The sequence below is a fragment of the Hyperoodon ampullatus genome (genome assembly GCF_949752795.1).
Source record: "Hyperoodon ampullatus genome assembly, chromosome: 8".
Classification (NCBI taxonomy): Eukaryota; Metazoa; Chordata; class Mammalia; order Artiodactyla; family Ziphiidae; genus Hyperoodon; species Hyperoodon ampullatus.
The window spans coordinates 95,385,072-95,409,948 of NC_136921.1; the positions used below are offsets into that span (position 1 = coordinate 95,385,072).

General features: G+C 38.8%; 1 protein-coding gene across 5 annotated transcripts in view; it reads left to right on the forward strand.

Moving 5' to 3' along the window:
• Positions 1-15,797, forward strand: part of UBE2E3 (ubiquitin conjugating enzyme E2 E3) — a 100,636-nt gene extending 84,839 nt beyond the window's left edge. The window contains exons 5-7 of one of the 5 annotated variants that reach the window (XR_013811037.1): positions 1,261-1,408; positions 3,056-3,308; positions 3,638-3,690. Coding sequence is in view for 3 of the 5 variants with exons in the window: in XM_079709957.1 (XP_079566083.1) it covers positions 1,261-1,408; positions 3,056-3,153 (246 nt within the window). In the remaining 2 variants the exon portion in view is untranslated. Of the gene's footprint in view, positions 1-1,260; positions 1,409-3,055; positions 3,691-7,580; positions 7,705-15,174; positions 15,211-15,670 lie in introns of those variants that run through there. The other 4 variants (XR_013811036.1, XM_079709959.1, XM_079709957.1 and 1 more) reach the window with 4 other exon arrangements.
• Positions 15,798-24,877: the final 9,080 nt, after the last annotated feature.

Genomic DNA, 24,877 nt, shown 5'->3' on the forward strand with positions numbered 1-24,877 from the left:
TAAGCAAGAATTTTACAGCTTCTCTTTGGCAGATCTCAGTTGCCAGCATCACTGCTCTTGAACTTTGGGGCCATTATCAAATAAAGTAGGGTGACTTGAACACAAGCACTGCGATAGCGCAGCAGTTGAACTGATAGCCAAGATGCTACTTAGTAGACTGACTGGGCAGGATTATGCTGGACACCCAGGCAGGGTAGAGCAGGACAGTGCAAGATTTCATCATGCTACTCAAAACAGTGCAAAATTTAAAACGTATGAATTGTTTATTTCTGGAATTTTCCATTTAATATTTTTGGACCCCAGTTGACCTCAGGGGTCCAAAACTGAAGCCATGGAAAGCAAAACTGTGGATAAAATGAGTACTACTGTGGTCTCTTTCTCCTCCTTCACCACTACGCCAGTGGTTTCTTTCTTGTTTTTAATTATGCGTCCTTATCAGAAATACACTTTTGAGTGCTTTAAACATTTTCTTCCCAGACTCCACTTGGGAGATCACAGTACATTGCTAGTTCCAAGGGATCAGGAACTGTCTTTTTTCTTTGCAACTCCAAATTAAGAATTAACCACCCAATTTGTGTTTGTGATTGTTTGAAACTGGTGAGTGTTTGTTTCTATGATTGATTCTCTTTTTTCACATATCTCAAGGATATAATAGTTTCCTTTATTCAGTAGCTTAAGACCTTACTTGTTTCGTTTTACTGTCTTAGTCTAACAAGACAGTGAGCCATTTGTGGAAATGAAAGTCTGAGAAATAGAAAGGCTGATGATTTCACCAACCTTCTCCAGTATTTTCTGACACATGGCAAGAGATTAGCTAAGTTGGTGACCTTTTTCTACTAAGAAACTAATGTAACTTTAGTTTTATGTTTAAAAAAACTCTTCACTAGTTTCTCTTACCTTTGGCACCAAAACGTTTCTGTTCTCCCTCACTTCCTGTCTTTAAATAGTGGTGTATGTGTGCATGCCCACACATACATTCATAGAATTACCGTATCATTTGTTTAAGCAATTCAGCGACTCATTTGGTTTAAAAGCAATATAGTTCCTGCTATACTGGGTAAAAACAATTTGTTTGAACTGAATTAAATAAAACCATTTAATTTTGCTCTTACTTAAACCTAGTGTTTGTTAGCTCTTCAGTGAAATTATATGCTATTTGCTATGATCTGTGATATGTTCCACTTCATTTTTGCTAGTGAGAGTTGTAGTTGGTAATAAAGCTTTTTATTTTCTTTCTGTCTTTAATGTCACTGCCCTTAGGTTACTTTCCGCACCAGAATCTATCACTGCAACATCAATAGTCAGGGAGTCATCTGCCTGGACATCCTTAAAGACAACTGGAGTCCTGCTTTGACTATTTCAAAGGTTTTGCTGTCAATTTGTTCTCTTTTGACAGACTGCAACCCTGGTAAGCAGATTTTTATTAACACATACATTGAGGCTACAAAAACTGCATTTTTTTCAGTTTAAAGTGAAGTTGAGAAGTAAATGCTGTTGGTACAAAGATCAGCATAAAACACTTTTTGAGGAAATTATCAATGCCATTTCAATTAGAATAGACCAAAAGTTTCACAATAACTTCCTTTAATTTGTTAATGGCATACTACCCTATAATTATTTTCTCCCTGTCATTGGTGACTCTCTGTTTTCTAAATTAATGGAGGTGTACAAACCACTTTTGACGGGAGTGAAGTAATGTTTCTTACACCACTGCCTCCTTCTCTTGCTCCTTCCATGCTGCCATGTGCTTTAACGCAGCCTCTCAGTATTGAAGGGCTTCTTGTTCTCCCTTCCTTTTCGGATTATGGTTGGTTGTATTAGATGTGGTAATAGTCGATATTAAAATGATAGCCGATGAGAGAGTTAGACTAGATTATGATTTTAAGAAGTCAGAGATAAAGTCATTAGTGTGTAATCTGTAAGAAATGCCTAACTGCCACACATGATCTTTAATGTGGGTAGCTGACTTGCAAAAATAATGTTTAGACCTGGGATTTCGCATATGCTCTCTTACTAAGTGGTCATTTTTTAAAGAAGTTGGCTTATTTTTTCTAAATATTTAATCAATCACCAAAGGTTATTACTGTTATATTAGGCCTAGCAGTTATACATATACTCAAAATACAGATAGATAGATAGATAGATAGATAGAATGATATATAGAAGGATATTCATTATGGCATCTTTTATTAAAGCAAAAGATTGTAAATAACCTACATATCCATTAATAGAGGATGTAGCTTAATGAGGTAGCTCTATGTGAATGGATAGAGAAAACTCTCTAAGATATATTAAGTAAAAAAAGCAAGGCACTGAAAAAAAACACACGTGTGTAACAATATTCTAAATGGTTATAAATGTGTATAATGTCTCTGGGTAGAAATGCTGTGAACAGGTATAAATTATTTGCCAGGAAGAGAAACTTCTGAGTAGTTGGAGTCAGGAGGGAAGAGAGCTTTACGTTTTACTGGCTGTCGTTTGGTGTACTTCAAATGTTGTACATAGTACATAGTACACCTTTTTTGAAAAATAAATTCAAAATAAAATTTACATCTCAGATTCAATTTCTCACTCAGTACTATTTAAAACAAAATGGCAAGTAAGCTTTCAAATGGAAGTAAGGGTAATGATTTAAGTCGTGTTATTGTACAGAATGAAGGAAATATTTCATTCTGAATAGCATTGCATCATAGGATCAGAGTTTGGAAAAATTAATTTTTAAATATCCGTAGAAAAACAAATACAGTCATCTAGCTAGCACACTTTTATTGTTCAATAAAATGCTAATAGTGAAAAATAGTTTTTGTATGTTAAAGGCATACACATTTTTAAAAATCAGATTTATCAACTCAATATTTATTTTTAAAGAGGCTTTTCTAATTTGAATATTAAAATATAAAGATGATTATGTTACTTCAAACATTTTTCTTTTGAGAAATTAGCCATTATATATCAAGATGCTGCTGAAAAATCAGCATTTCAGTTCAGTAGACTATTAGAACTGAACCTTTAAGACACCATATAATATCTTTTAATGTTCTTTCCACTTTTCCAGCGGATCCTCTGGTTGGAAGCATAGCCACTCAGTATTTGACCAACAGAGCAGAACATGACAGGATAGCCAGACAGTGGACCAAGCGATATGCAACATAATTCACATAATTTGTATGCAGTGTGAAGGAGCAGAAGGCATCTTCTCACTGTGCTGCAAATCTTTATAGCCTTTACAATACGGACTTCTGTGTATATGTTATACTGATTCTACTCTCTGCTTTTATCCTTTGGAGACTGGGAGACTCCCCAAAAAGGTAAATGCTATCAAGAGTAGAACTTTGTAGCTGTAGATTAGTTACGTTTAAAACGCCTACTTGCAAGTCTTGCTTCTTTGGGATATCAAAGTGTATTTTGTGATGTACTAAGGATACTGGTCCTGAAGTCTACCAAATATTATAGTGCATTTTAGCCTAATTCATTATCTGTATGAAGTTATAATAGTAGCCGTAGATGACTAGGAATTATGTCATTTGTATTAAACCCAGATCTATTTCTGAGTATGTGGTTCATGCTGTTGTGAAAAATGTTTTACCTTTTACCTTTGTCAGTTTGTAACGAGAGGATTTCCTTTTACCCTTTGTAGCTCAGAGAGCACCTGATGTATCATCTCAAACACAATAAACATGCTCCTGAAGGCATAGTTTCCTGTCGTAATATTTTAAGTCAGTCTTGTTAGAAGGTGTGTCTGAGATGATTGTTGATGAAATAAAAATGTGAATATGAAGATTAACTACAGAGGACTAGTATAAATAAATCATTTATTAAATTGAAAACATTTGAAATCTTATAAATGTGTAGAGTTTTTTTCCTTTAAGTCCTAATGAGAGAATACATGAGTTTAAATATACAAAACTGCGTTTTTTAACCATTGGTCTCAAAAAAACATAAAGCTCTACTTTGATAATATGATATTTGAGCTAAAAATAACGTGAAATCCTGGCTTACAAGATTTTGTTTCCAGAATGATGACTTCTGTTCACCATTGGGCAGCATTGTCAAATAACTTTAATCTGGTAGCCCTTCTGTGTCTTTCATGCATTTTTGACTTCTAATCCTGTTCTTGAATTTTCATGGTGTTTTTGGTGTGCGTTACCATTCTTATTATGCACTAGTCCAGCAGGCAGAGGCAGAGATGAACATAGAAACCCTTGTCTGCCCTGAAGGTAGACTAGAACTCTGGGTTACTGTGCAGTTGTGGCATTATTTCTCAGTTGAAAGAATAGGGAATTTTAAGGGTTTAATAGGTTATATGAATTCCTTCTTTCTAGTTATAATTATTAAATATTAGATTTCTTATAGGAGTTAGTTTATTTTTCAATATTCAGATTGGTCAACAGTATATAAATGGTTTTTTCTATGACTGGAATAGTTATTGAGGTAATTCTCTGGTCATGTAACCAAGGTTGTGGAATATGGGCAAATGTCTTCTCCAGTCCTAAATATGGAAATAAAATAACACCCTAAAATTTATAGGCTGGAATTATTAGCATAAAAATACATTGCTCCAAGATAATAAAGTAAAACATTTCTAGTTGTATATACCCTCACAAAGAATAATGGACTCCTACTTGAGTATTTGTCAGTAGAAGTCTTAAATCAGGGTAAAAATAAAATTACACTTCTATATCTATCTTTCACTTAATGCACACCCGCCTCTCCGCCCCCGCCAAAAAAAACCAAAAAGAATCTCTCCACGTTACAAAGGTACACCAAACAGGCTTAGGCTTATGAAAACCTCTGAGCCTTCACTATTTTAAGCAGTAACTAATAATCTGTACTGGAGTTCAAGTTAATGAGATGAGAATGGGCATCTTTTATGTAAGCTATAAGGATTTCTATGTAGGTGAGCTGTAGAAAGTAGTTTTTACCCACTTTCAATATTGTACATTCTGCATCCTAGGTTAATAAACTTCTCTCTTAGTCCTAGAAAAGCATTCGTCATAGTGAGTATCAGGATGTTTGGAGATGCTATCCTTTGACTTCCTTCATTTGCTATCAGCCTAATTACTACCACCAAACTGCTTACTTGTAGGCTGTGTCCCATACTCACCTGGGACAGAGTGGAGAGAACTGGTGACATAAAAATATTTGTGGCTCTTCCACAAACTACCTTTGTGGCCTTAAATAAGACACTTTCATCTCTTATGTAAAACTCAAAAGAAGTTAATTTCATTATTTCCCTGTTCTCTATTAGTCCTTAGTCCTCAAACTCAGTCATTCTAACCTTACAAAATCTGTTATGCTTGTTCCACTTTCTCTTGCTGGGATCAGGCCACAGTTTCAGATGGACTGAGTAATAAGTCATCATTTCGGTTCCTACTATTAGGTTCTCTTAAAATTCTGAATTTTTAAAAATCTTTTCTATTTTTGATCCACTTCCCAGTTACATAGATGTCCATCCATGTGTACTACAAATAGGTTTTTTTTTTTTCCCCCATGGAACTTTGTTCTAGATGTAAATTGTGATATTTTAAACCTAGACTTTTTCTTATTCATTAAGAGCAAATTTTACAAGTCCAAATGTAATGTAAGTATTCAAGAATGACCATAGCACCGTGTACCCCGTTGAGCCTGGAGTGTTCTAATTATGATCATGTGCCCTCAGAGGGGCCATGCAGTGCACAAACCACTACATGCCAGGCTCCACTTAGTTACTGAGGTGCCTCATCTTGTTTAATATCCCTCAGAAAGCTTCAGGAGAGAGACACTCTGATGATCCTTAGTTGACAGAACTGATTCACGGACAGGTTAAACAACTTGATGCAGATTACACAGCCAGTATGATGCGGAGGTACAGCCCCCATTCTTTACCACTAGGCTAAGAGTTTTTGTTTATAGCATTACAGTTAGTATTTAATATATATATGTTTATATGTAAAAGCGGGTATACATAAATTAGAAAACTTCTGAAAGGTAATCTATAAGATAAAGTACAATTTTGCATTTTAGTCAATCCTTATTTTAATCTTCTATTTTAGTCTCAAATGGAACCTTACAAAATAAGCCTTTATTAATTGATTCCAATGAATACAGGTATGTTTATTTATCTTCTGTCTCAGACATTTGTCATAAGAATACTTTTAATATCACTGGCTTCCCTTTTTTAATTTGGAAAATGAGATAAATGATGTTATTTTAAATTTATTTAACCGTGCATCACATGACCACATCAGAAGATATATATTGATAAATTTATCAATCATTTAATGATGACCTTTTTCAAAATAAGAAGATACATTAGTTATCTAGACATTGGCTTTTTTTTTTTTTTTTCCTAAACTAGGATATCCTAACATGTCACAGGGATAAAATTCGTAGGTTTGATTTGGCCCGTGTGTATGTTAACTCTTTCTAATAAGGACGTGGAGGTGCTGTGTACCTGGAGTCAGTCCTCTGCTTGCCCATGTGTGTTCTTACAGCAATACAAGAATGACTGCATTGTAAAACTCAAGTCAGTTTCAGTCCTGTGGCATCACATAGTAACCTGTGTCCTGGTCATGTTAATGCAGTACATTTGCACGTCTTCAGCTGACATATTGTGGTCTTTGGGCAGAATCATGGCAGGATTTGAAGCATTAATAATTTTCATAAAACCATTGCAAATGATTTGAAGGGGTTGAGCTAATGATTCTACAAGAATTATCCACTTATATTTCAGTTAGTGTTTCTTACTTTAGATGAATAGAATATGTAAATAAATCCCTTGTTTCATGTTTCAATTAAGTTTTTTCAAGTAATACCGAAATAATAAAAAATAATTCATAATTACATTTTAGTAGATAGGCATTATTTGAAATAACAATTTTTTGTAACTAGTTTGTTAACCTTTTTTTGATAAAGTTCTTAAGTGATTTAAGTGAACCGCTCCAGTGCGTAATGGGATGTTTCTACACAGTGGAATGATAGTTATGAAGTGAATTTCTAGGACTGGTGTGGATAAGTGGTGTTAAAGCCTTGTCAGACAGAATCAACCTAGATACTACCAGTGAGTGCATTTAGAGAACTATAAATTGACTTTAAATCTTTTGTATCTGTAGGTTACCTTGCTGAAATCCAGTGAGGCTAAAGCCAATTATGCAGGTCTTTTTAACATAGAACATTAAAAGCAGTTTTTCCCCCAAATCTTCCAATTCCTAAAGTTTATCTCAAGTCCAGCTCTTTTGATGAAACCTTTCCATTTTACTATCATGTACCTTCAGTCTGTCAGTCTCTCTGTTTCTCTGAGACACCGTCTGTACAAACATCGGAAATAATAGAAGCAATTCAAGCATGTATACATATTTCCAAGTGTGATCAAACAAGTCAGGTGCCCTTCTGGGCAAGAATTCTTTTTTCTTTCTTTTTTTCTTTTGGGTGGAGGGGGGTGGAGGGGGGAGGGTAGTTATACTATGTACCACCTTAACTGACCTCCATGGTGAGTTTATTCTACAAATTTTAAGAGTTTGCTAATTGAATGTCTTTTCAGGCACTGTGATGCATGCAGATCATGAATACATTCTTAAATAGTTTTTTTCCTGTCCAAATAGATTTTTCCCTCTTGTTAGCAGAGGAGAACACATCTTTGCTAATGTGTATCCATTTTCTACTGAATGAGAAATCAAACAGATGTCCCTGCTGATTTAGCTATGAAAATATTAGTATAATAATTAGGTAAGTTTTATCTAATCTATACGATGTTAAACATTCTTAATACTATTTGATGCTTTGAAAATAATTACTGTCTTTCAGACTACTCTGAATATCCAATATCTCTAGCATGCATTTTGATACTTTATTATATTCAGTTTAACACTTTATACATACTCTGGATAGTGAGCTTTTGGAGGATAATATCTATAGTCCTTGTCTCTGTATCTTAGCCCAATATATAACATGATATACATTTGCTGAATGAATGAATATCATGGGTGTAATCTTCTCCATAAGGTTATCCACGGACAATGTAAAGCATATAAGTCCTGTCTTCTTTAATCCCCCATCATACTGATTCAGTGCTTTATACATGGTAGGTGATATTCCTGTAAACCTGAAATGTGAGAAGTAGCAATGGGTTATTTTCATAACCTACTTAATGCCTACTTGTTTAAAATGGAAATGAATTAATCTTGTAATTTTAAAAGTCCTTAAATATACCAAAATGCTTTCTGTCCTACAAAATGTACATCATTTCCCATTATCATTACTGTCTTAATTGATATATTTCTCCTATTCCTTTTTAGTTGTAAAAAGGAAAAAGATAATGGAATATATGTATCTTCTTACAGTATTCTTTTAGGGGTATCTAATAGGAAAAATGAAAAGTGGTAGCTTTTGAAAAAATTTCTTTTAAGAGAAATATTTTAGGGAAAAGGAACAAGTATACTGTACTGTATAGTAGTACAAGGGCGGGGGGCAGTCCTGGAGTGTTGAAAGTTAGTCATTGAAATATTATCCAAATCTCTTCATTTTGTTTTTCTTTCCCACTTCTATCTTCTGTGAGAAAGGGAAATAGAATAGGACAAAGAACCAGACAAGCCACTTTTTTTCTTTATTGCCCCATGTTATTCCTGAGCCAGTAGGTGTAATTGAAAGGTGACAGGGTAAAAGCTCCCTAATTCCAGAAGTGTAATTCCACCTTCTCATTGTAACATGAGTATTTCGTAAGTTGGCTAAGCAAATTCAGGTATGTTGGCTGCTTACTGCTCCAGGCCCATCTCACACCGAGAGGGGAGAGAGATAAACCCATGGAGAACAGGTTACTGAGCATTGTTGGTCACCAAGAGAAGTTCTGATACTTGGGGCAAGTGCGTAAGGAACGTTAAAGATTCTCTAGGACTGAGACCGGAGTGCTTTATGACAAGTCTTTATATGAGCATGTCATGCCTTCATCTCCCTAGTGATGAAGAAGAGGAATAATAAGGAACACAAGGTGAGGGAGTAAAGCTGTATTGCAGAGATATTGCTGGCACCCCTTGCCTGATTCCTTTATCATTTTTTAGGAGCACGTTAGCCCTCTGCTGAACTCTTTCCCTGGCCACACAATTCCCAAATGGTAAAGGTCATTTTAAGTATTCATGTGGGACAGTTTTTTCTTCTGTAATTTTTTTAATGACACATTTTATTTGTATGTCACCTCCCTTGATCACGAACCCCTAGAAATCAGGGATCCAATTCATTTCACTAACATTGGTTTAGATACTTAGGACTAGCAGTGAACAAAGCACACAAAAATCCCTATCCTTAGGGCGTTTACTTTCCAGTTCAAGGCGACAAAGTTTAAAAAGGGGGGAAAGTGTATATATATGACAGTAAGTGCTATGTCAAAAACAAAACGGGTAAGAGAAGTAGGGAGTGTGCTGAGAGGGAGAAAGGGGAGGTTGCAGTGCAGTTGTGAAAGGGTAATCAGAGAAGACCTCACCAAAAAGATGAGTCAAGAGCTGAAGATGGTGAGGGATAAGCCACGCGGGTGAAGAGAATTGCAGGCAAAGGAAATAGCAAATGAAAAGACCTGGGGGCAGGAGCATGCTCAGTGTTTGCCGAAACCAGCAAGGGCCCAGAGAAGGTGGGGCAGAGAAAGCAGCAACTAGAACAGCAAGAGGCAAAGTCAAGAAGATGACAGCTGAACAGGTCACGTAGGGCCACGTAGTGTGTGGAGTGCCTTGTGAGGAGTTTGGGTAGTACTCTAAGTAAGATGGAAGCCACTGGAGGGTTTTTTAGCCAAAGAATGATAGGTTTATGACCTGTTTGAGCATTTCTGATTACCGTTAGGAAAAAGACTTGTGGGGGAGGGGGAGAGGGAGCCAGGCTAGAGATACTGATGACTCCAACCCGGATGGCATTAGTGTAGATGGTAAGAAACGATCAGATTCTGGTTCAAGGTAGCCAATAAGATTTGCTCATAGATCTAACTATGTGGTGTGAAAAAGGAGTCAAAGTTTGGCACCTGAGCAAACTAGGAGGCTGGAGTTGTAGTTAATTAAAGTGAGGAACCTGGGGGCGGCAGGTGGGGGCATGCAGCAGGACTGGAGAAAGATGAAGAGCTTCACTTTTGACAGGTTAAGTTGGAAGTGCCTGTTAAGCATCCAGATGGAGGCGTCAGAGCAGCGGACATCCGGATCTGGAATTCAGGAGTTAGTTCTGGGCCAGGCACAACATTTCGGATTCATGAGTGGATAGGTGATATTTACAGCTATGGGACTGGATGAGATCATCAAGGAAATGAGTGCTGCTAGAGAAGAAAGAAGTCTGGGCACTCCAACATTAAGAAGCTGAGGACAGACACGAGGAATCAGCAAAGGAACCTAGGAAGGAGCAATCAGGAAGTAAAAAGGAGAAGCCTTGGAGAGAGTGGGGACCTGAAAAGGAGGTGAAAAGTCTCACGGAGGTGGGAATGATCTACAGCTTCACATGCGACTGATGAGCCACCTAAGATGCAGATGTGGACCGAAATGGCCATTTTATTTAGCAACTGACTGATGGCAAGCGTCGTTTTGTTGGAGTGGCGAGATCAAAAGCTCTGTTGGAGTAGGTGCCAAAGGTAATAGAAACTGTAGACTTCTGACAGTTTTGCAATAGAGAAATGGAGAGTCGTTTTCTTTTTTTAAGATGGGGGAGAATTACAATGTATGTTGATGGGAAAGATGAACAGAGAGGGAGAAACGGATGAGTAGGGCAGAGAAGCAATGTCCTCGAGAAAATCATTTGTACTTTACTGGGGGTGTTTCCAAAGCCCCCTGCACTTCCCTTGGACATTTCTTTCTCTTCCTGAATAGACTAGGAGCTCTTAGGAAGCACAGTATCCCCCACTTAAAGCAGTACTGACCTTCACGAAACTCTTGAGCTCTACTAGTTAGGCAGGAGAAGATGGGATGTAGCACACAAGTGAAGTGATTGTCCTTTGCTGGGAATGCAACATCTCATTCCATCCATAGTTAATAGGAGAACAAGCAGAGGGCAAGGGGATAGGTCCAGGCTGGAGGGTAGTTGTGGTAGTGGGAAGCTTTCTTGTGGCTTCTACTCCCACAAAGTAGGAAGTGGTTATTGGCTGAAAGGGAGGATGGGGGGACCAGACCTCATGTGTCTGTGTGACTCCTCTGTGCCCAGGAGAGTGGTCATTTATTGTCGAGAGAATAAATGAATGGTTAAGTGAATTGTTTAGCTAGATGGGCCTTTGATTTTATAGTTACATGTTAATAATGAACAAGTAATTAAAATTCCCCTAGTGTCTGGAATGGCTGTTCTTCATCAAGTATGGTTAGCAATTATTAGCTGACTTGAATCTTGAGCACCTTAATATTTTCTTTCCTTAAAGTGATTTTCCTTTTCATTGAAGAATCTACCTTGACATCAAACTTAACTAGATTTAAAATTTTAAATCAACAAATTTAAGTATTTATCACTAATGCTGCTTTACATGCTGGAAGCGGGAGAAACTTACATTCCCCAAAGAGCTCATCAAAGTCTAGTCAGGAAAAGAGATGTCCTAGGTAAGCACAGAGCTTTCAGGAAAATGGCTTATCAAGAATCCTTTCTTGCCCATTCAGATGATTCTAGAAAACAGAGCAGTGTTTACCCCAGGTCTACTTTGTAATATAGTAGTGAGAGAAGGACACAGAGATGCCAACTCCTGTTACCCTGACTTTACCCCTGGTTCCATGGTAAGACACTTCCAGTTCCAGACCTTCTATCCCCTTACCTTACTCAGGAAGTAGGGAATTTGAAGGACAAGTTTCATTTCCAGAGAACCCATGGGGCAGTGAGCTAAGGACCAGGACTCATACCTTCTATTGTGTTTCCCTTTCCCTGCTCCTGTCCTGACTTCCTGCTTCCAAGGTTCATACATAAGAAACGGGGCACTTCTTAGCTTATTTTCTCTGAAAACCTGGTCAGTGACAGACCCGAATCACAATTGGCTCAACCACTTAATTTTGCCTAGAGAGTCAGGAATTAAGAAATACTTAGCTTTTATCCTGATTGAGTCTTGCTGAACAGTACTTTTGCTGTGTGATTATTGCACATTTATACCCAACTAATTATCTGAACTTAAATAGGGTATGACTCTTCTTTCTTAACCTGAATTAATCATAATAATATTCTTTAGACTATCTCACACTTACACAGGCTGATACTTGCTGGCTTTTCACTTTATTTCTGAAGGACAGCATGTTTGGATTCTGTTCTCAGATTTTTCAGTCCTAGGTCTAATTCAGGCCCTTATCTGCAGGAGTCTTTTAAGTCACCCTCTTGTCCATACAGAGGACTCCAATCTCTTCTTCATGCTGACATCACATTGATCTTCCCAGAGTAAGCACACTCCTTGCTCACAGACTTCAGTGGCTGCCCACTGTTTTCAGAGTAAAGTCCAAACTCCTTAGAAGCCCAGCTTTCTGTCATGACATCAGTACGCCCCCATATGATGAAGCAGCATCTATTTCAGTAGTAGGTTCAGATGCATTGGTTTTTAGTGAAATACCAGATTCATTCTGGCCAATGGCAGCCGTTCTATCTATCGCTTAAAAATATTTTCTCAGAGAAATAGCAGTAGTGACTCATTGAGAAAACTTCCTTAATCTTCTGACTCTTCTTCAAGGCCTTCTTGCTCATAGGACTACAACTCTTTGATGCTCTGACACTTTTATAATTTCTTTTACTACTAGCAGTTCAAAGTATTGATGCATATAACCTTGTTGCTGGCTGTGTTAAGTTTCAAGCATCAGAAAATAGATTGCTTAAGATACTTTGCTTGGCATACCAGTATTTTATATCTGAATTGATATACTTGTTACTTCAAGACAGATGGTGCATTGCTTCTGTGCCTAATAGCATTTGGCAGTGCTGAAATTTAGCCTTCTGTTCAATCCAGAATAATTCAGTGATGAGTGGGCAACTTTGTACTTTTTTTTTTTTTTTGCTGGATTTGAATATTTGGAAGTGTTTTAGCTTACTTACTAACTATATGTAAGCGCCTTCATAAAATGACATTCCAAGTGTAGGCAAGTACATAATCAGGGGATGAGCACTGTGTATCAGTTTGGCGTATGGCACCACTTGTTTTTATTTTCATTATAGTGATATGTTTCTAGAAAGATTAACGAGTATTCGGCCACATTTAAACATGGGCACAAAACTTTCCAGGTTTAAAGTTAACTGTTAGGCTAACAAGAGTTAACATCAAAGGGGAGGGTTTGCAAATGTTGTTGAAGTGAGTCTAATGGAGCAGACGTTTTTAGGTCTCATGTTGATTGTGTCTCCTCAGTTTCATTTGATTCCCCTGGTTAATACCTCTCCTCAGGCACCTTGCTAAGACAGCATTTCCTTATTTAAGGCCTGGCTGGAAGATTGCAATGAAGAGCATCTCTAAAGCCCTGTATTTTGTTACTTAAATTAGAAATCATTTTGTATTCTTTCTTATTTGCAGCTTGTTAGAGCTTTCCTGGTGATTTGCTGGAAATGTATTTTCTCTCTGTGTACTTTCAAAGCAGGATTTATGTAATTCTGTGGTTATCATTAGGGGAAGACTGGGTGTTAGGATGCCAAAAGCCCACAACATGAGAACACTCCAGTGGGGACATCTGAAGAGCAACAGCAAAAGCACCGTCCTTCTGCACTTGGTTGTGGGTTCTGTTTGTTGATGGAGGATGTTGATGGTTGATTTAGGAGAGGGCACTGTGATGTGGAGAAAACGTCCATCCCATTTAAGCTTTGGGAAAAGGTTTACTCCTTTGAGCTGGGGTTAAAGATACTGTATTGCCTGCTCTCCTAATTCTGGAAGGATAAAGAGATCAATAGAAAGTTTCCTCGGATTCTGTAAGTCAACCCTGTTTCTGTTTTTTTCTACATTTCCAGAGAAGCCAAGATCACAAAGACTGGGGCATTCTGTATTCGTATAGATTATGTAATGTTACTGTAAATTCTTTTTCTGACAATGAATATACTGTGCACAGGTACTCTGACCACTTCTCTAGATTCATTTCATATAACACACCCATGGACTGAACTTCAGAGTCACCGCTTCTTTAGCATCTACAACTTGTCTGGAAGTTGTCTGGAACATGTCTGGAAGACTCAGTTCCTGTCTACTGTGTAGTGGCATACCTGGGACAACGGAACTAGAAGAGTGACTTAGGAGGACACATTTACACCCAAAGGACTCACGGCTTCTCTGAAAATCACTGCAATCTGCTTATTTAACACAGTAGGGATAGTAACCTTAGCTCTTAAGTCCAGGTCCTGCCCAGGAATCTTTTTTTTTTTTTTTGCTGTATGCGGGCCTCTCACTGTTGTGGCCTCTCCCGTTGCGGAGCACAGGCTCCGGACGCGCAGGCCCAGCGGCCATGGCTCACGGGCCCAGCCGCTCCGCGGCACGTGGGATCCTCCCAGACCGGGGCATGAACCCGCGTCCCCTGCATCGGCAGGCGGACTCTCAACCACCGCGCCACCAGGGAAGCCCCCAGGAATCTTTAAAATCATCATTTCCAAAATAAAACGTTACCTTCAAATAAAATATGTATTACACATATATGAAAACTAATTACCAAGAGTTGTCGCCTGACATATTTTGACACTTTGTCTTGAAAGAAATGAATAGAGAGATCACAACTTTTAAATTTTAGTTGTATTATCACTTAGAGTAATTAAAGGTCATTGATGTATCCACAATAGTTACTTCGTGAGTAAAACACTGCAATAATAGTTATTTCAGTTCTAACTCCTGGGTCTTCAGATTCTGAACTCTAGGGTCAAAATAGTTTAATTAAACACCAGCCTGTGATAGAGTAACTAAGCTTTCAAATTTCTTATGTACTGTCTTATTCTGTAAGTGGATTTTTTTTTTGAACTTCTCTGGGCCTGACTTTCCTCAATTATATAACTGAACAAAAAACAATGAACAGCACTGCAGAAATGTTGGGAAAATGATGGGAGAATTTTGTTTAGTAGTAAAACACTGAGCAGTGTAAAGTGTCTGGAGAGACTTTTTTTAAGCAGTAAAACAATACAATTGCAAATTGTATGGATAATTACATTTTTGAGTACAGCATGAAGCTTCACTATTAGAACATTGTTTTTGCTTGTGCTAATAGGTTGTGTCGCATCTTTTTTTGTTGTTTTTTGTTTGTTTGTTTTTGTCTCTGGGCTCTGAAGATTGGAGTTTACTCTTAATTGCCAAGAAGGACATAAGTGAGTATATTTCTTTTTTTTTAATTTAACAGACCAATAATGGATACATATTTATTTCAGAGTGTTTGATTATAATTAAGCAATGTAGATGCTGTAAGATTCTTCTAGATTTTACACTTGAGAGCTGGTCTGGTCTAATCATTTCTAGATGATTCTTCTGATTCCCAGACAAAAATGAAAGACTGAAGGAATTAAAGAATTTAGACTCATTCTGGGTGTGGTGGGAACAAACTCATGCACGTTCTTCTCTAGAGAAAAACCATACTTTCCTAATCCTTGAGGTTTCTTTTAATCCCATGTTTCCTCCAGACCAACAGTAAGATGTTTTCACTTTCTTTCTTTTTTTTCTTCTTTCTTTTTCTTTTTTTTTTTTTTTTTCCTCCAGAAGAGGTGTGGTGGAAGGGTCTGCCAGAACCAGAGGCTAAGCACACAGCAGTATAAAACAAATTCTTTATTCCAGCTTCCAGAATTCATCCTCTTCAAACTTTCCTGTTCACTGGAATAACGAAGCCATTAAACAGTGGTGTCAAGAAGTCTCATCCAGTGGTTGAAGCTCGGTAGAAAACAAGGAAGCAGGCGTGTGTGGATCCAGTAGACCAGCTGCACTCAGACCGTCCCACTTTCACTAAAGGGGGTGGGGAAGTGGGGAGACAAAAATTAAATTAAATTGGTACTGAAGCAGATCTGATGTGACTGTGACAATCTTCCAGTGGGTATTTGTTGATCTTAATTTAAATAGTCACGTGTTAAAAATGTGAGTGTCAGATTTCCTCCCAAGGCCACTCAGCTATGCTTCTTGTAGTCTTTGGAAGGGATGAAGAGGAAACACAGAGCCACACTTTAATGATGGTGCTAGACATTTGTGAAAGCCAAGTGTAATCGTAGAAACATTTTATTTTATATTTTTATTCCAAAGTAAATGCAGTGTACTAAGTGAGCAGGTTTAGATAAATGTTTCGTGATATGCCAAAAAGGTTACGCATATATTTGCTTAAAGAAACTCTCCCTCTGGACTTAATAAAATTCTAGCCACAAAGAGGTACAAAATTTAACTCACGGGATGTAATGAAAAACCTAGAAAACTTACTTCCCACACATTTTCCTTCCCTTCCCTGCCTTCCCCTGCCTTGTCTTCTCCCCCATCGCCCCCCTCCCCCCAGCCTTGCTCGCCATGGTTGTAGGAAAACAAGAGCAGCTGAGCACATAGTTACGTTGTTCCTTTAAACTCTGAATTGGAGGTTTTCTGGGATCTCCCAAACTACAGTGCTGAGGAGCTTGTTGCTACCCACCGCACATCATCCCACAGCTTCTGATTAAATATCTTGAGAATTGGCCAGTATTTTTAATTGAACAAGGGAAAACTTAAATATACAGGAAGTGTACCTTTGTTTTTTAATTCATTTGTATATTTTCTTGATGCTTCGCATAAAGACCAAAAGGTGCTTTTGCTTCTCTCTGCCCCCACCAGAACTGTGGAGTTATTGTGGGGTGTATGGTATTCCATAGCACACCATAAATCTCCACTAGATGTCAGTGTGTCACCAAATGAAACCAGTTCAGCGCGCTCTCCAGACCTGTTCTTGAAATATTGAAAATGGGAACTCATCTATAACTTTTTAACCAGAATGATACAGAGAACTTTTAGTATACAGGTGAATAATAAGTTATATTTGTCAATCAATCCTAATAAAAATGAAATCTTTAAAAAATGTTGTACCTTTCATCTGAGGATTTTAAAATGCTTTACTTATATTCTAGTTTTTGCAATAATATCCCCAAAGAGATAGACCGCAAGTATTCATTTTACATTTTACAGTAAAGTACCTGAAGTGCAAGGGGACAAAATGATTGGCTCAAGATCACACAGATGACATCTGATAAACCCAGGCTGGTATTTCTGCCATCACAGAACCTACTCTACCTAAATAGTGCTGCTTGCTCCTTTGGCATGGAAAGTGTACTTGGATGCAGATGCCCTTTATTTCTCATGTGTATTAACCACTTTGCCTAAAAAACAAGCTCAAGAAAAGTGGAATAATAAGAATGATTGAAGATTATTGATTCAATTAGTATGGAGATGTTTAAGATGTAATTTTAAGGTTTTATAAAGATTGCACAAAGAAAATGTGCTAAACAATGTAGATAACTTTTAAAATTTATAGCAATGTTTTACCTATGCTATTTTACAGGTGGTGAACTCAGACCGATGTTAGCCTTGTCATAGTTCATATGCTCAAGTGCAGAAGGAAAGAAACGCAGTTGTAATTTGGTCTGGAAGGTTGAAGCTCTTGGGTGTTTTGGGATTGATGGACATATTGCATTTTGTAGGTTTTACACTGTATAATTTTCGTAAAGAGGAGTATACATACTGTCCTGTATGTGAGGATTTAAATAGTGATTTTATCAAAATTGTGTAAATACACAAGTTACAACTGTGTAGAAATCACGTTTGTGGATAGAGATTAAAAGAGAACACATTAGGGTGGTGAGATTATGGGTGAATTTAATCTTCCCCTCTATATGTGGTAACATTGTTTTTATAATAAAAGGGGGAAAACGGTTTTTATTGTCTTGTAAAAATTTGCCACAATCTCCACTTTAGAAAGGCTTGTTTCCTGTCAATGAGGTACCTTGTAAACAACTGAAATTCAAAAGATTTGTTTTGGTTTATTTACTTCAGTTGTTTTAGTTTAATCACAGAAACCAAGGTTAAACTGGTGGAAGTACGTATTTTCAAACCTTATGTAGCTGTCTTCAATTTGTGTTTTCCTTTGAAACGGTGCAAGGTTAAAAGTCACCAGTAAAGTTCAAGAGATTTTCAAAATTAAGAATTATAATAGCTATTGATTTTGCATGCTTGGGACCTACGTTTTGGTTGAGAACTTGTATTTCTCAAATCACGCATGGATCAAATTGAGGTATAAAATAACATTTCACATATGTGAAAGAAAACTTGTACTTTTATGATATGTCTCATTTCAGTAATAACAGTGTAGCCACCCTTGAATTGTGTATAAAAGCTTCATGGGCAATAATAAAACTTATACAACTGATCGGTGATTATCCATTGGAGAAGTCAGGCATGTGTATCAGAATTGCCTAGAAAACTTTTTAAAACCCATGTTTCCCTGCCACCATCCCCATCCTGTGATCACAGATTTGGCGCTGGGGTGGGTGGGTGGAGAACGCAAGAGTGTGCGATTCCAGGACTTTTCAGGGTGCTGCAAAGTACTGGTGCCGATGGGGCCTTCAAAGTCACTCCCACCCCAGGCATGCCCTCAGTTTGAGTTAATTCTTGGGCTCCTGGAGCCACTAAAACGCCTTGAATACTGGACACTCAGTTGGCTAGAGTTATTCGATAGTTGTAACAAACCTAGAGGATAGCTGAATGGAGTTGATAGGCTCCCATTTGGAGGTGAATTCTTTGTTCAATCAGTTCCTGTTAAATAGAAGGTAAGGAATCCAGGGGGAAGACCAGGACCAGCTCAGCCTCTCTCATGCCTGATTTGTAGCGTATCAAATACTCCAGCTCCCACAGAACCTGTATTTTCTCTACCAGTTTCTCACTGTGCTTAGAATCCCACCATTAGATTCATTCTTGGGCTTAAAATATAGGCATCTCCAGAAATCTTTCCTTTTTAATGCTGATATTACAGGAATCGGTAACACATTGAGTTTTATTAGTTTTATCAGGAACTCTACACTAAGGCTCATTAGCTCAGAAAAATCACTCTTCACCCCTGACACCTGGCTGAAGCAAATTATTGGGTAAATGGGGATTTTGATAAGGGAAAGAGGGAAAAGAAGCCTAGAGCATTCTAGCTACTACTTAAGAAGACAGGCAGAAGGGGGCAGGGGCTGATTGCCCAAGGGAGTACCCTCCAGGCGCACAGAGGAAATCAATTAACTAAAATGCAGGCTCTGATTGTAGTGGGCAGGAGAGTCTGCATTGCAAGCTCCTAAGTGAGGCCCCTGCTGCTCGTGTGGAGGAGCTTCATCTCCTTCACCTGTTGTCTCTAGCAAGTTCTACACCCAGCACGCAGGGGTCCAGAAGTTCTTGTTATTGCACTTCAGTGAGACTGAGAATCACCTGGAGAGCTTGTTAAAGCAAAGTCCTGGGCCCTACGTCAGAGATTCTGATTCAGTTGGTGAGGGCCGCGAGTTTGCCTTTCCATTTGCTGATGCCTGGGACTGAGTAGCAATGCTTTAGACAGCATATCTCCAAGCCGCGTCTGCAACCCCGGCAGAGCACCCGATACCCCAACATACGCCGAAGTTCTAAGTCGTGGGCGCTTCCTGACACGCTGCAAAGGTGAGCCCAGCGTCCTCATATTTGCCAAAACGTTATCATCTAGGAGATATCTCATTCAGGCTCTCGTGATGTTGTATTTCTTGTCTTTGCAAACTTAGTCACACACAGGAGCATGAAGATTTTGTATTATGTCTTGCATACTAATTTCTCAGGAGGATAAAGAATAAAATTCAGTAGGCATGGGACTTCAAAATCATTTTGATCGGTTTCCTGGCCTTGGTGGGTTGAATTGGTTGAAATCCACAACCTGCTTATGGATGCTCAGCAGGAATTAGGAATGATACTGTTTGTTTGTTTGTTTGTTTGTTTTGCGGTACGCGGGGCTGTCACTGTTGTGGCCTCTCCCGTTGCAGAGCACAGGCTCCGGACGCGCAGGCTCAGCGGCCATGGCTCACGGGCCCAGCCGCTCCGCGGTATGTGGGATCTTCCCGGACTGGGGCACGAACCCGTGTCCCCTGCATTAGCAGGTGGACTCTCAACCACTGCGCCACCAGGAAGCCCTGACACTGTTTTAAATATAGCAGACTTTTCCTGGCAAAGTCTCTTAAAAACTTTGATAGAAATATTTTAAGAACTTGGAAATTCTTAGGGGTTTTTCTTGGTTTGTTTTTTGTTTGGGGAATTTAAGAATTCAGCACATTGAAAATGAAAAAACATCCGCAAAGTACTGGAAAAAATTTCCAGTTCTTGTCTCCTTAGAATGATGCTTATTATATTCTGGTTAAGCTGAAGGATAAAGATGGGGCTAAGTATAAAAGTATTTTAAGTTAACTTGAAAGAAATTTCAGTCTTAATTATTACTGAAACAGCTTAAAATACAGAACAGATTATTGTTTGCAACTAGCAGTTCCCTTTCCATTTTAATCAGTTCCTTTCTTCAGTATCTTTGAGTGTGTTATCTTTATTATGAGAAAATATGGTTACAGTTCCTCGACCTTCATATAGCAGTATTTAATAATTAAGGGTTATCAAAATTTGTCTCAAAGATTAACTATGCTAAATATTATTTTTAAATATATTTTTAAAATACGTTAAATATAGAGTTTTCTTTCATTTTTAAATCAGTTTTACTTTTATTAATATGTAGCTATCCTCTTTGAGCTGTAGAGTGCTGTGATTTGTAAAATTTCTCTCAGCGGGCATGCATTTAAGAACATTAGCTTACCTCATTGGAGATTTGTGAGAACTGTTAAATAATAAAGTACCCCATGCCACAGCTGGGTATTACAATTGGAAATAACTAAGAAACCTTGGTTTCATAACAACATAAGAACATGGACTCAATGAAACGACAATAATAAGATTTGTCAAATGTTGCTTGTTAGAGTCTGGTCTACTTAGCAGTGCTAATCTCAATAAATCTATCAAGAGCGCATTTCTTTTCCTTCCATATTTACAGAAACCTCTATGTCATCTACTATAGTGGATGGATTTCTTAGGTAGCTTTCAGTGTTAGTAGTTCAGTTACATTACCAACTGTTCTATCACTATAAAAGATTTTCAAATGGGAAAACTTCAATATCCCACCAACACAGGCCACTTTCCTTTGTTATATGCTCTCCATAAGCAGGCTTTTTTCTTAGCAGAAATCGCTTTAGTCTGTAACTAAGGTATTTTCTTATTTGTGTGTCTATTTGACTATACATCGTCCTCACCTGGGCTTCTGAGCGCATGTGCACAAGGACCATGCCTTACGCTTCATTGCAAGCCCCGGGCCCAGCATAGTGGTAGCAGCTGAAACTACTTTTTATTAGCAGTTATCTGCTACGAAAGATTTTTCTATACTCACAAGTAACAGGTATTATTTCCCTAGGTCATCAGCCTCGGGGACCGATCAGAATGTGTGTTAATAGTTATTTTGTACTTTGGTCCCTCACATTTCTCTCTAGTTCAAATGAAGGAGAGGTGATTGCTTGGAAGTCTCCCAGCTGCCGTCTTCCTTCTGTTAAAACGTGGCTGCTTTGACTTTCTCTCACTGACTTCATAGTACAGGCCTGGGAACCCAGGGGCCGTGGCTGCTGCTGCCTCTGCTCCACAGCCTCCACCCCTGTGCTTGGAGCTGTCACTTTACATAAAGGCTGCATCTTCCATGGAGATGAGAGCCATCAAGGCTTGAGAGGCTTCTCCGTATCCTGAAGCCATACTTTTCTGCTTCCGCTCCTGATGAAGGCAGCAGCCCCTTTGTAACAAGAGACTGGGGAAAATCTTGTTTGTCTCATCCTAGACTACAAGTAGGCTCCTTGGAAACACAGTTGTCATTTTTCTATAATCAAAGTCTAACCTGAAGATGGACATACTTTTGTGCCCTTAGTAAATTCTTGTGAGCAAAGCATAGTTGAGAGGTTAGTTTTCTACTTCTGGGTTAGGGACTTGAAGCTTCCATCGTGTTCCTTCTCCTGGTAAAAGTGCACCACCGTCCCACCCCCTGCCCACAACCCCTCCACTGGAGCGCATCATCAAAGGAGCTAGCTAGCCAGGCACACTCTTCCTAATGCTTCTGAAATTGTTTTGAGTTGTCTCTTACCATTCTCAGCCCAACCCAGCCTGAGTATTCTCTCCTAGCTCTGGCAGGGAGATGTGTGCTCATCAACCAGGCTGGGTCCTACCTACCTACGTTCCAGATGCTCTTTGCCCCACCAAGCACTTCCTCCACTCCCTGGCACAGTTTCCTGTGAGAGAGGGCAAAGGGGGCTTTGACTAGGAAAATGTACATTCCTATCTTAAAATGGGACATGAAGGAAATACATAGAAACAAATGTTTTGCATCAAGTTTATTTCTACATTTAGCATTATTGCTATTTGGGGGAGGGGGTTGTAGATATAAAATGTTTTACAAGTTTTATGAGTTTAAAATAAAAAGACCTTGGGCTATCTGTCCCATTTCAATTTCTGTTTTTAATAGGAAAATTTTGGCTTCTCCCCACCCTGGTTTTCATCAAGATAGTACCTCCCTTTCCTCTATTCTTATGGTATATGTTTTTACAGTATAATCTTGTATTAATTAAATTAATTAAATTAATTAAATTAATTACCTATAATCTGGATTAATTAAATCTTTAGTTTTGTTACGGAACCAAACTTTGGTCCACTCGCCTGCGTGCAGTAAAACCAATATACTGACACGGGGTTGTGGTGAAGCAGAGTGTAGCATTTACTGCAGGGTGCCAAGCAAGGAGTCCAGGACAGCTAGTGCTCAAAAACCCCGAACTCCCTGAAGGGTTTCAACAAAGCATTTTTAAAGACAGGGTGACAGAGGGACATCCCAGGGTATGTGATCGGCTTCTGGGCAATTCTCTGATCAGTTGATAGTGAGGTAACAGGGCCGTGTCACAGAGATTAATATTATCAATCCTTAGGCTCCAGTAGTCTGGAGGGCTACATGGTGTGGGTTTTAGCATCTGTAAAACAACTCAGGAAATGTGTATCAGATACTATTATCTAGGTACTTCAGAGAGAAGCTAAAGCAGAGGATACTGGGGAGAGGTCTGTCCCTGGAAGGCCCCATAGTGTCCTACTCAGTTACAGTTTTATGCTCAGTAGAGAGGAAGTATGATTTGATCATTACCTTAAAGCTTTTAACAAGGGTTTGTTTTTCCAGTTTATAAGAAGCAGACAAAATTTGATGAGTTAAATCTCTCAGTATCACACAGTAAGATGGTGCATATAGTGTGGCCGTTAACCACATGGCCTCTTTACCCCATGTTAGCTGTTTAACCTTGGGTAAATTACTTAACCTCTCTGTGGTTTAAATTTTTCATCTATAAGATGTACATAGCAGTAGTACGTATTTTTTAGGGTTGCTATAATGAGATACAGGTTGTCAGTGCTGCTGAAAACTCGGCCTCTGTGCACCAGTGCCGAATCGAATCTCAGAGACAGAGTTTTTGGTGAAGTAGAAAAGAACAGCTTTATTGCTTTGCCAGGCAAAGGGGGACACAGCGAGCTCCTTCCCTTGAAAACTGTGTGTCCCAACCCAGGGGAATTTGGTAAGGAGTTTTATAGCAATGGTTCAATGGTGGGGTTGCTGATAGGATTAGGGTATGTGCAGGGCCTGCACTCCTTTCATCTGGTCTCAGGAAATCTCTCGATGAGCTTCTCTGGTTCCTTTAATCTGGCCTCAGGTGGTCTTCTCTGGAATGAAGAATGCTAACTCCATTTGTTGGGGGTTTCGGGTTCATAAAGAGCTCAAAGATATTGTTATGTGTCTCCCTTGAGGGGGAACCAGGACCCTGCCCCAAGGCTGCACTATTGTTTCTTGGCTGCTCCTCCCTTGTCTCTGCATCCCCTCCCTTCCCTGATTAGCAACTGTTTGAATCTGCCCTTTGGGACTCAGGGAAGGTCACGAAGGCTAGAGTCTGTTTCCTACAAACAAGGAACAGGGTACAGAAAGGCTTTCATGCCCAGGAATCCCACAGGGTCCTGCTCGGTTTCATCAGGAGTGTAGTGTAACTCTACACGAGCCTGGCACAGTTAGGTGCTCCATCAACGTCAGTTACTGTGTTTTTTGAATGCACAATAGCAAACAGCTCCTCATAACCTTTATTTTCAGAAAAGGAACCCTATTTCCTAGACAATCTGACTAGTTCTTTTTCTAGCTCTAATTGCATGATTAACTGCACCTACTCCAGCCTCTCATAGGGGGCTTATTTCTTTACTTAGCGTCAGCATTTCTGACCATAGATGAACTTAAAGAAGACGGAACAATAAATAAAGCAGTAGGCAACTTGTGTTGTGGAAGTCTTCCTTGTCATCGTGTTGCAAAAGGATCCATGCCTCTGCCCAAATCCCAGAACACTTCCTTGTAGTAACTTCATGAAGCTGTCTTGTATTTGGCAAATGTCTGAATAAATCTCTTAACCATTGTCAGGTCCTAAATGTGTTTAACCCAGCTGAGGACAGATTTCCTGACTAGGTACAATGGACCAGTCCCTGGGGCCCGTGCGTGCTGCTTTTCTTTTCCTGCCAGTTCTAAGTGTGCCACCACCAGGTATATAATTGTGCTCTCAATAATTGGCATTCAGACCTTTAGAACTTGGCCCTAGGAATTGGCAGCAACAAGAATAAGGCAATGAAATTCTTGTTCCTTTCGTCATCACTTTCTATTTTGTATAATTGTACTCTTTAATATCTAGGCCCATCATTTATCGCAGATATATTGATTTCTGAGAATCACTTATTTTACAGTGCCTTCACTTCATCTGACCTAAGATACCTGTGAAATGGGTGATTCCCTTTCTCTTTCCTCAAGGGTAAGCCCCAGGGGGTAAGCTGGCAGTGGGCATTGTTTTGCATAGGCCTTAGGAGCCTCAAGAGAGGGCAGGGATAGGTATTGACTATATGCTTTAAGGATCATGT